This window comes from Hydra vulgaris, chromosome 13 (genome assembly GCF_038396675.1).
Source record: "Hydra vulgaris chromosome 13, alternate assembly HydraT2T_AEP".
NCBI lineage: Eukaryota > Metazoa > Cnidaria > Hydrozoa > Anthoathecata > Hydridae > Hydra > Hydra vulgaris.
This window is the reverse complement of record NC_088932.1, coordinates 35,603,303-35,616,338: the sequence shown is the minus strand read 5'-3', so window position 1 is coordinate 35,616,338 and position 13,036 is coordinate 35,603,303. Positions and strand designations below refer to the sequence as shown.

General features: G+C 26.3%; 2 protein-coding genes and 1 long non-coding RNA gene across 3 annotated transcripts; 1 reads left to right on the top strand and 2 right to left on the bottom strand.

Annotated features, from left to right (window-relative positions):
* Nucleotides 1–921: 921 nt before the first annotated feature.
* Nucleotides 922–3,213, bottom strand: LOC136090241 (uncharacterized). The gene is made up of 2 exons (XR_010643286.1): nucleotides 2,723–3,213; nucleotides 922–1,111 (listed from the first exon to the last, which is right to left on the bottom strand). It is a non-coding gene; the product is annotated as an uncharacterized LOC136090241 (long non-coding RNA).
* A 5,213-nt stretch (nucleotides 3,214–8,426) lies between these two features.
* Nucleotides 8,427–9,871, top strand: LOC136089853 (uncharacterized). Its single transcript, XM_065815943.1, has 3 exons — nucleotides 8,427–8,501; nucleotides 8,571–9,617; nucleotides 9,689–9,871. The coding sequence occupies exons 1-3, from the start codon at nucleotides 8,427–8,429 to the stop codon at nucleotides 9,854–9,856; spliced, it is 1,290 nt and encodes a 429-aa protein (XP_065672015.1). The 3' UTR covers nucleotides 9,857–9,871.
* A 2,092-nt stretch (nucleotides 9,872–11,963) lies between these two features.
* Nucleotides 11,964–12,548, bottom strand: LOC136089852 (uncharacterized). The gene has a single exon (XM_065815942.1). The coding sequence runs from the start codon at nucleotides 12,546–12,548 to the stop codon at nucleotides 11,964–11,966; it is 585 nt and encodes a 194-aa protein (XP_065672014.1).
* Between the last annotated feature and the right edge of the window lie 488 nt (nucleotides 12,549–13,036).

Below are 13,036 nucleotides of genomic sequence, written 5' to 3'. Positions count from 1 at the left end.
GAGCGCTGGTGCTTTCCTTTATTAATATTAAACTTTTTATGTACAAGAACATTTAATAAACAAAAGAAAATTTAAGGTCTTTTTATTTTTAACTCCTGCTAGATGGAAGATCTTACTTTAAAAGCTATCGGACACCAAACGTTCAGCTCAGATTGCCGTCATAAGTTAACTAATTACAAAACGACGTTTTACTGCTTTACTATTGCTCTATTTAATGCTGCTCTAAGGCCGTAGCTTTAGCTTCAACCAAGATACTGACCCATAATGAGCAGATGACTTGTCTTGGCGATGAAACAACATTTTTTGCAGAGTGACTTTTTTGCAAAATGACAAATTACCCAGTAAACATTGAACAGTTGGTAAGTAGTTGGCCCGATCATAATAACCAACTATTAGCTATAGTTGGGTCAACAGTCGGCTAATTAGTTGGTACCGTGAAAAAAACGTAACGCTTTTACCAACACTTAGCCAACTGTTTTATAAACTGTTGGTACCATTAACGGCCCAACAGTAATAAGACAGTGGGCTAACAGTTGGTACCATTACCGGCCACACTATATGATTTTTTTCGCGATTTTTTAAATTCGCTTTTGCACTTTAATTGAAAGTACAAATGTTATAAATGTTTACAACTATCTTTACAACTTGACGTGATGGTGAAAAATGAGTTGCATATTTGAAATCAAAAGAGAAATGCTGTACAAAAAACAAATTATTTGCTCAGCACCAGAAAAAAAAACGTTTTTGTTGACCTGTGTAATAATACAGTAATCATTGTGATAATACCAGTAGTAATAGTAATAACAACAACAATTATAATAATAACAGTAGAAATTTACAACAGAAACAATAATAAAAAAATAGCAGTAAGCAACCCCAATACGGGTTATGAGTAATTAAGTCATTAACAACAAAAACACATAAAACTCGATATATTATCTAAAAAATTAAATACAAATTTATCTTTAAATAATATTTTAACTTTGACTCCCTAGCAATGTCATTGCTTATAGTTGACGTCATAAAGACCGTATTAACTACAGTTAAGTTCTTTTTAAAATCTGTCAAAACACAGATACCAGAAAAAAAGTCAAGAAAAGCCTGCAAATACCTAAAAAAAGGAAATAAAAATAAAATTAAAATTTGTAATTAAAAAAGTATTTTTTGCATTTTATTGTTAGTAGAATTAGGATAATAATATAACAGAAAATATAAAGAATAAAAAAATAGCTATAACAGCCTAGGTCTATCAACACAAAACACAGTAACAATAGTGCATAGCATAAAATATTTGTAAGCACACACTACTGTGTCTCCAGAGTAATTAAAAAATAAAAAAAATATAAAAAGGCTAGCAAATAACACCACGACTTTATAAGATATTTTATCATATAAAATACTTGGACTAAAAAGATTTTATTATTACAGTATTTGAACAATCGAGGAACAATTATAGTTAAACGATTTGAACAATTATAACATAAAATAGCAAGCAACTTGTAAAAATATTTTTTATAAATGGTCATTATCAATTATGGTATTAAGAAATACGTAAGGTCTCAGTGATTACATAAGTTTTATTAATTCTCTTTCTCATCTAAGAGAGAAAGGGAGAGAAAGAAAGTGTTTCCAAAGCTGCATGTTAAAAAAAGTAAAAAAACACGCAATAAATAGTAGTAACTGGTTTTATTATGTTATCAGTAAACAAAATTATTTTTACCTTGATTTAATTTCCAGCATTTCTTAATTAATATTATTATTATTTATTATTGTTTTTATTAATAAGTTACACGGGCAATACATGAACCGTAAGTTCATCATTAACTAGCAAAGCTAGTTTGTAGAGCAGTATTGTCGTAAATACCACTTTTTCACTAAAGTAGTATTTACGACATTGTCTGGCAAGGCAAAAAAGTTATAAATTAAGCTCCAGTTTCTCTCTAACTGTTGACTAATGACTAATAGAGTAAATTTCACATCATATTAAATTTACAAAATTAAAACCATGTTTCAGCAGTAAGCAAACTAATCAAGTAATGACAAAGGCAACTAAAAAAAAAAAGAACATAATTATGTTTGAAATTATAAAAAAATTTAAAATCATTTAAATTTAAAACTGTTACTATAAATAGTAAAATTCACAATTTGCTTTGTTCTAAATTGTCTAAAGTAAAATTAAATTAACAGACATTAACACTGCTTGACACTGAAATCTGGCAAGTAAGTTTTCTGCTCGCTGCAGCATTTCTTACATTTCAACAATGATTAATTTCATCTTGCCTAGATCTATCACTTGACAACAACTACTTTGAAGTTGTCTATTAGCATTTACATTAATAACTTCTTTGAGTCTAATATTATCCACTTCATTTTCACTATTATCATTAAACATATTACCAGTAATTATACTGAATGTTACAACTGAATAAAAAAATGTAAAAGATTCTTACAAATTGTGATCTTTTTTAATCAAAGACTATATTTAAACTTAAGATTTATTGAAATCCATATCATTTTATGTTTATATACATAGGTCATTTATTTTAATATATACACAATATATACATGTTTATTAATTTAACAAAGAATCTAGACTACAATGCACAAAATTATTAAAGTAAGTGATCAACAAATTACAGTCAGTTTTCCATGTTAAATACATAAAATAAATATCTAATTAAAATAAATCCAATATAAAAGTAAAAAAAAATAGTAAACTTACTCAAATTAGAACCAGTTATACTGTGTGAAGTGACTAAAAAACACTTCAGTTCTTTCCAATTGCACTAAAAAAATAGCTTTCAGCTCTTTCCATTTACACTAAAAAATGAAACAAAACTTGCTTAGCTTAGTTGCCTAGTTCTTAAGAATCTGAAAACAAATAAGTAAAAAACCAAGAACAAACAAACATTTATTTATTAAAACGACTATATTTAAACAAATTAAATTAAACAAAGAAGAACATCAATTTTCCTTAAAGGCTAAGAAAAATTTTCAAAAAAAATCATTTCAAATTTGCTTGGAGACCTTGCTTGTAAAACCATGTTAATAAAAAACACATTTAGAAAAGCCTAGAAACTACATAAAAATGACATATGCAAAATTGAAGTTTAGACGTTGACTGGACTAATTATTAGTAGATGTTTTTAAAAAATTCATACAAATTTACAATACTTTGTTCTTCTATATCACATGGATCCATCATATGATAAATCTGAAATGAAAAAATGTAACGAATAAGTATATACAGAGAAAAACGTCATATATGAATCAAAAATCAATGTATCGATAGATTATTGTCAATAACAATGAGACCATAGAAGTAGTTGTTAGGGAAGTGTTAAAAATAATACCATATAAGATACACCTACATTTATAGATTCAGCCACTCTTAAACACAAAATGCATACATATAAATTGTTATATTATAACATATATATATATATATATATATATATATATATATATATATATATATATATATATATATATATATATATACATACTAGAATATAACAACTTTTATGTATCCATGTTATATATATATATATATATATATATATATATATATATATATATATATATATATATATATAATATATAATATATAATTACATACATATATATAATATATGTGTGTATATGTATATATATATATATAATATATATATATATATATATATATATATATATATGTATATATATATATATTTATATATAATATATAATTACATACATATACATAATATATATGTATGTATATGTATATATATAATATATATATATATGTGTGTATATATATATATATATAATATATATAATTACATACATATACATAATATATATGTATGTATATGTATATATATATAATATATATATATTATATATATATATATACATACATATATATATTATATATATATATGTATGTAATACATATTACATATATATATATATATATATATATATATATATATATATATATATATATATAATATAATATATATATATATACATATATATATATATATATATATATATATATACATATACATATATATACATATACATATATATATATATATATATATATATATATATATATATATATATATATATATATATATATATATATATATATATATATATATATATATATATATATATATATATACATATAGAAATACACACGTAAACATACTATTATATGCACAAATACATTTTAGCGGTATTTTAACTCTTATTAATAGCTAAAATAGAGCTAAAACGTCTAATACAAATACAACAATGGTGTCATCATAAAATTAAATTAAAAACTCTAACAAATGTCAAAATAAATATCTGAATGTGTAACTAATGGATAAAAGTAAAATATTTTTATTTACCAGTGTAACGGTTATATTAAAAGGTAAAGAAGAGTTTGAGTTTAAAAGTTTAATTATAAAGTTAAACTAACTCTATTCACTTAGACCACTCGACGAAACATTTACATAAAATATCATTATTAAAACATTTACAAAACTAACGGGAAATTTTTACGATTCAAAAACACGCGGTAGAGTAATTCCACGTCAAAACAACCAATTTTTTTTTAAATGCAACCCTATATGTCTTTGGATTTTTTTTATATTTTTACCATAGTATGCCTGCCGGATTGTAGCAATATTCAAATTGAAAAATATATGTAATCTTTTCTAAATATATATTCAATCATTTTCAAATATATATTCAATCTTTTTCAACTATATTCAATCTTTTTCAAATATATTCAATCTTTTTCAAATATATTCAATCTTTTTCAAATATATTCAATCTTTTTCAAATATATTCAATCTTTTTCAAATATATTCAATCTTTTTCAAATATATATTCAATATTCCTGGGGAGAACGCGGCCAATCGGCTTTTGGTTGAACAAAACTTTGTCAACATTTAAAAATACTTTAATAATATTATTTACAGGTAGACGGGCCCCAAAAACCACATGATTTTTTCTTTTGCTGTATCTTTTGTACAAAACAAATAATTTAACTTTATTTTGCTTTTTTATATGCTTTTATATGGTAAATGTTCTTCCCAGGGGTTTAGAAGTATTTTGGTATTTTTTGTTTGCTTTTTTTTTTTCAGTAAAGTTTCGCTATATTTTTAGAAGGGGACCTCAAAAACCGCATGGCTTAAATTGTTTATAACTTTTATGAAATTAGTTGCAACTTTCCAATTTTTTGGAATAGCTTTTTATATTAAAATCCCCTTCATATGGTAGTTTGATTGCAAACTTATATTTTAAGGAAGTACCTAAAGCGCTACAAAAACCACATGCTTGCAAATGAAGTCACTAAATCCAAGTTCTAATGCTGAAGCACTAATTAAAAGAAAAGCTATATTATAAAAAAACAAACAACTTGAAGCTGCTGTTCAATGGTGTAAAGAAAACAATGTAAGAGGACATGCTGCAATTAAAACAAGACAATATCCACTTATTAAAGATCGTGAAACAATAAACCGTAGACTTGATGGGAAAATAGTCAATGGTCTTGAAAGACAGTACTGTGCAATTCTCTTGGAGGAAGAAGAGATGTCAATTGTTTCATACATTAGGAATAAAAATCGAGCAATGCAAGGCATAAACAAAGCAGAACTAACAAAACTTGTCCTTGATGTTCTGAAAGTTAGACAATACACAAATAAAAGATTGAAAGGTGGCAGAAAATTCATAGTATTATCTGCAAATGCAAAAAATGCTTTGACACAAAACAAGTATTTATGTTTCTTATATATATTTTTAAAAGGTAGTAATAGTCAACATGTTAAGATATAAAGAGATTGCTTGTAGTCCAGGAGTTAAAGCTTTGTAAGAGAAGCTTTTTTAGTTAATTTTTTATTTTTGTTTTAAACACAGGTTAGGTAAATCGTTTTGGATGCGCTTTAAAGCTAAGAATCCAAGCTTAACACTCAAGCGACAAGGAAATGTGTCAATAAATAGAGCTCTCAATTGCACGAGGGAAATGGCATGTCTCCACCTTGGTATGAGTAAACATTGACTTTTTTATTTTATTTCATAGTATACAACAGCTTCATTTAAAATTTAACTCATAGTTACACCTTTTTATTAGTTTATGTATTGCTACTGTACATTCATGAAAAATAGTTCTATCAAAACTGAGTTACTAATTGATTTTCATGGTTGCCTTTAGACGCTCTTGCAGAAGAATTGATTGAGACTGGCATTATGACTGAAGCAGTACAAAAGGGGACAGGAGTTTGGTCTGGAAATATTGATACATGGAGAATATTTAATCACGACGAAACACCACAGTTCATCAATTTTAGTGTTGATGGTACTCCTGCTGGTCTTGTTTTTGCTGCAAAAGGGGAAACATGTTGTAAAATGATCAGAGAGAACCGTGAATGCGTCACCATACATCCTCTAGTGTCATTTTCAGGTAGTTATTGGCTTATCCCTTTTTTGATAAATATTTATAATATGGATTGAATAGATGATATGTATTATCTTTCTTTGTAATTGTAGGAGACCTTTGTGTCTGTCAAGTCCTTTTTGGTACCGTTGGAATAACTAATCAAATGGCTCCAAAGGAAGCTGTGGTAAGTATTCCGCATCTTCTGATAACAACTTGCAACCATGGTGTATCTGATCACAACTCGTTATTAGATATGTACAAAGAGTTTGATGAATATCTTACTGAAAAAAAAGTGGCACGACCAGTAGTTTTGCTTTCTGATGGGCATTGTTCACGCTTTAATTTTGATGTCTTAAAGTTTTTACAATCGAAAAACATACGTATGTTCTTAACTCCACCAGATACCACTGGTGTGACACAGCTTTTAGACCAACTCAACAAAAACCTTCATCATGAGTATCGTGGTATAAAAGCAAATATTTCTACTGATTTCAATTCACTAAATAAAGAAGCTTTTATGATGATTTTAGGACGTATTTGGAACAACTGGACCCCAAGACAATCTATAATCAAAGCTGCAAGACGTGTAGGAGTAACTTCCACATCATTAAGCGTCAATGACATGCAACAGGACAAGTTTGCACGAGCTGCTTTGTGTATTGATTTTCCAAAAAGTGTTACATCCAGTACAACAACTCCTGGAAGTTATACTATTAAATCTCCTGATAAAAGAAAAAATTCAGCTCAGTATTGGAAAGAAAAGTTTGAGCGTTCTCAAGAGCTTATTCAAGAGCTGAGCGAAAAAAGCATTCAACTTGAAGAAATTCCTGGCTTACTGACAGTACGGAAAGTTAAGCCGAAAGTTTCTAAACTTACTACAAGGGTTACGCAGGTTCACGGATCAATGAAAGGAAAAAATGTGTTGGACTTAGTGAAGGTAATTCAAGATAATAAAAATCAAGAAATAAAAGATAAGGAAGAAAAAAGATGGAACAAAGAAAAACAAAAAGAAGCATTTTTACGGTGTAAAAATGAATGCAGCTGTGGAGAAGGTGTGTGCCATGCCATAAAGCTACAGCAATGCTCTTCTTGCCACAATGTAAAAAAATCTGTCTGTGGAAAGTTATCTTGTAAAGTGGATGGAAAAAAACCAATAATGTTTTTAGCTGCTGCAGTAACCAACAACTCACTCAAACGTAAGGTTATTGAGCATAAAAGTGATGAAGATACTAGAAGTTAGAAGGATGCACCAAGAAAGTGACCTTACAGTGATAAGGAGATAATTCCATTATTCTTAGTCAATTAGTTGATCAACTTATTAAAGAGTCAATAGTTTCAAAGATGTATAAAAACACTTTTAAATTGTCTTAAAGACTAAAGAGCAACATTTCAATTTTTTTTATACAAATAACTAGCAAAAAAGTAATTTTACTTGATTGTTAATAGAAAAATAAATGTTAATAGAAAAAAGCAAAACTCCATTTTAATATTGAGTTTTTGATCCATGTATATATATTTTTTAGTAAGGGACCCCAAAGACCACACAGAAACTCTACTTTGGTTAAGATAAAATATTTTAGCAACTGTCTTTTTCATTTATTTTCTTGTGTTTTTTTTGTAGAAGTATGACATAAACCTTTACAAAAAACACTACTTTGCAAACTTAAATGAAAATTTCAAGTATTTATGGACTATAATGTCAAAATGTTATAAAATTGAAAAAAAAACTTTTTTATTGTTTTTATTATAATTTTCAAAAATTTATGCTAATTTGGTTATTTTTAACAGTTTCTTTTCAAAAAACTATCTTGTCTAATAAAAAAATCTATTTTGCTGCTTGATAAGGCTTTATCTATGAGTTACAGGTACTAATGTGAGCGTGTGGCTTTTGGGGTCCATGAGTTTTTGGGGCCCGTCTACCTGTAATAGAAACGATAGATTAAGGTCGTCAGCACCATACAGTAGCAATATAGGCAACCACATAGGCAATCAAAATAAATCAAAGAAAATGACAAAAACATTAGAATTTGCACTAATTTCATCTACAAAAAAAGATGAAGAACAATTCCTAAAATGGGATTCTGTAATTGCAAATGGAATTTTGATTATCAATTAATTCGATAGTGAACAAATAATAAGAGAGAAAATAAAGGAGTCGTTGCATGAAAAATTTCCTTTGCTGGGTTCAGATGAATTCGATTTTGTTAAAGTATCACGAAAAAAAATATCAAAATTAAATAAATGCTCAAATATTGATTACTCATATGATGTAAAAAAACTAGCTGGACAAGGGCTTTTATATTTACAGCTAAAAGAACGATGCAATGATCATCAAATGATCATTCCAACGGAAGTTATTGAAATTCCATCAGCTTCATTTGTATCAAAAAGTTCACAACTAATAGATCAAGAAGATGTTAATGAAGTTGATATACGGGAAATAAAAGAACTTACATCAGCTTCATTTGTAGCAAAAGGTTCAGTTGATAAAAATATATATATTGAAATTGATTTTGAAAACCAAAAAATTAAGGAAATTAAAGAAAATAATCTTCAGGATCCAATAGAAATTTTAAGGTTTCTTCAAAAAACAATGATCAAGGGCAGAGTTCAAGATATAGAAAACATTGATGAAAACACGGATAAAGATTCTGAGACAAACTTTATTTGTATCGATCGACAAAATATTTTAATGTCAACATTTGCTGAATTAGAATCCGTTGAAAATTTTTTAATTACATTTGAAGTTGACTTTATGGGAGAACTAGCTAAGGATTATGGTGGTCCAAGGAGAGAGTGGATACGAGAATGCAATAGAATGATTAAAGAGAGATTATTTGATAGTGGTTTGAGAGAACTCTTTGCTGAGGAATATTACTTTGTAGGTTTGTTAATTGGTATTGCACTCTTTCAAGGAGGGCAGCTACCAACATATTTACCAGACAGCATCATTATTAAGATCACCGAAAATACAGCAGATATTTGTATATCTAATATACAAAAAGGTTTAAACAAGTTTAATTTGATAAGGTTTTTCAAAGAGTTTCCACAATTACTTGAATTATTAAGACCTTCAAAAGTACAATTCACAGCAAAAATGCTTTTAAAATTATTGAAGCCAAAATTTTCATCAGAAGGGTCGACAGCTTTAGTTAAAGAAAAAGAGATTTATTCTATGTTTGTGAAATATGTCAGAGAGGTAAGTTTTTTTTAAATGTAAAACAGTGATCACTGTGATGTTTTAGATGTTACATATAATATATTATTTAGGTTGCCAGTGGTAGAAGAGAGTGTGTTTCATTGGCAAATATTCTTTCTTTCGTCACTGGAGCTTCAGAAGAGCCTCTACTTGGGTTTGCATTGCAACCGTCTGTTGAATTTATTCCTACTATTGAAGCTGATGAAAAAGTAAAAGATCTATTATATTTAATAAAATAGTAGTATTTAACAGAAAGATTTTGCTCATACTCAAAATAAATATCAGAATAATTTATTTCATTCAAATTTAGTTTGTTATCGGAAACTAAATTATAATTTGAAAGATGTATATTATTAAAATATTATTTTTATAGTCTGTCAAGTCATGTTATCCAGCTACTGGTAATATGTAATCTAGTACAACCTGATTCATGTTAACATCAGGAAGGGCATTTAATTGTAACAATGTTGCTTTAACTTTTCTATAATGGTTTTTAAGTGTCACTATGAAGTGGTTTGAAATCTCATAAATATCCAACCGAATTTTCAGATAACAATTTTGTCATTCATATAAACCATCTTAAATTAAGGTTGTACCAAATTCAATATCGGGGACCTATTATTTGGGAAAATTTTCTTCATATTTTTAATGAAAAACAAGACTTCGTTTTAAGCTGAACTTCGGAAAGTTTTAAGGCTGATTCATTTTCTACCCCAAAGTCTACATATATATATATATATATATATATATATATATATATATATATATATATATATATATATATATATATATATGTATATATATATATATATATATATATATATATATATATATACATATATACATATATATACATACATATATATATATATATATATATATATATATATATGTATATATATATATATATATATATATATATATATATATATATATATATATGTATATATATATATATATATATATATATATATGTATATGTATATATATATATATATACATATATATATATATATAATATATATATATATATATATAATATATATATATACATAATATATATATATATATACATATATATATATACATATATATAATATATATATATACATATATATATATATACATATAAATATATATACATATATATATATACATATATATATACATATATGTATATATATACATATATGTATATATATACTATATATATATATATATATATATATATATATATATATTTATATGCATATATATATATATATATATATAGTGGTTTGCATATATATATATATATACATATATATATATATATACATATATATAATATATATATAGTATATATATACATATATATATATACATATAAATATATATACATACATATATATATATATATATATATATATATATATATATATATATATATATACATATATGTATATACATATATATATATATATATATATATATACATATATATATATATATATATATATATATATATATATATATATATACATATATATATATATACATATATATATATATATATATATATATATATATATATATATATATACATATATATATATATATATAGTGGTTTGCATAAATATAAAGGTAGTTGATTTTTAATATGATTTTTTTTATGTTTTTTGAAAATTTAAATCAAACAAAAAAGTTAATAATTTAAATTGTTTTAAATTTTATTAACAGTGGTTTTACAAACTAATTAAGAATACTCTGGCTATACTCTCTTTGACCAATATCTTGTCTATCCAAGCACAAATATTCTCTATGGGATTGAGACACGTAGAACGAGCTGGCTAAGGCATGACCGTGATGTTTCCGATCAAGCCACTTTTTAACCAAGATTGCAGTGTGAGCCGTAGCGCCATCGTGCTGAAAAATCCATTGTTGACGTCTTCTGTAAAAATCTTTGCCTGTTGGCAAAAGTTTACTTTCAAGGATCTCTTTGTAGTTGTACTGGTTAATTCTGTCGTTATAGATGTTGTATGACCCTGTTCCTTTATGGGAGAAACATCCCAATATATATATATATATATATATATATATATATATATATATATATATATATATATAAAACGACTAAAAAGCTGCTAATTCCTCAAACATTACCTATTCGTCACAGGGTTCGTCTGTTTTTAAAACTTTTTTAACTAAACCTTTTTTTTTGTAATTTCAAAACAACTATCACCTTTATTAGCTGAAACAAAACATTCTAACGGGTGATGCGGAAGTTATCGGACAAAATAAAAACGTCAATAACTTATTTATAAATAAAAAAACAAACTACTATTATATTTTTTTTAAATAAAGCATTTATCTTTTAATAAAAATATAATATTTTTTATATGAAAAAACACCACCATCTGCAATTGATCTCAATTTTGCTCTGACGCCTTTCATATGCGACTGTAAAAAGTTTAAATCAATTTCTTGTAGTTTTAGTTTAATGCGATCAATCAAAACTTGCTCTGTTGAAGCTTGCCAATCTCCCTCGTAAACCTTCTGTGCCAAATGTCCCCAAAAATTCTCAATTGGTCGTGCTTGAGGTACATTGGGGGATTTGGATTCTTTATCAACGTAATAGACATATTGGTCCATCCAATTTAGAGAATCTTTAGAATAATGAGAACTTGCTAAATCTGGCCAAAATAAATAGTTAAAGTCTCCATGATACTTGTGAATAAATGGAAGAAGTCGTTTTTCTAAACATTCATTAATATAGATTGATGAATTGATCGCTACAGCCTTGGAAGTGCGAAACAATGGCTCGGACATACCACGGTCAGATATGGCTATCCACATTAATAATTTTTTTGGAAATTTCTCTTTTCCTATAAAACGAACACTTTCTGGGCATGTCTTTTTGTTGTTTGTGTAGTATCCAGAATTTCCAGGCATGTTGTCCCCTGAAAAACAAAAGTATTTTTCGTCATCAATGACAAGAAGCGATTTTGTGTTTTAGAGTTGGTTAACTAGTTTCCTGCTTCTTTTCTTTGCCTTTATTTGTTGTTCTATAGTGATTTTGGAGTCTTTTCACGATTTCTATATTTAATATTCATTTTTTTTAACTGACGACCAATTGTCGATTGATTTACACCGAATTTAATACCTATTTTTCTCTGACTGACCCCTTTTTGATTGTTGACAAGTCTCGTTAATTCGGCTTTCTTTTCTCTAGTCCAGGATGTCGGACGACTAGGGTGCTTTCTATCAGAAAACGATTGAACAGTTTCAAGTCTTTTTAGGTTATCATATATTTTACTTCGAGCAAATCCTTCCTTTTCAAAATGATTTACGATTTTTTTTTTTTTTTAATATCAGGTTTTTTTACAAAAAACATTTTTAGCCGCTTTCGAAAAGATTCTCGTTCAGCTGCATTTAACCTC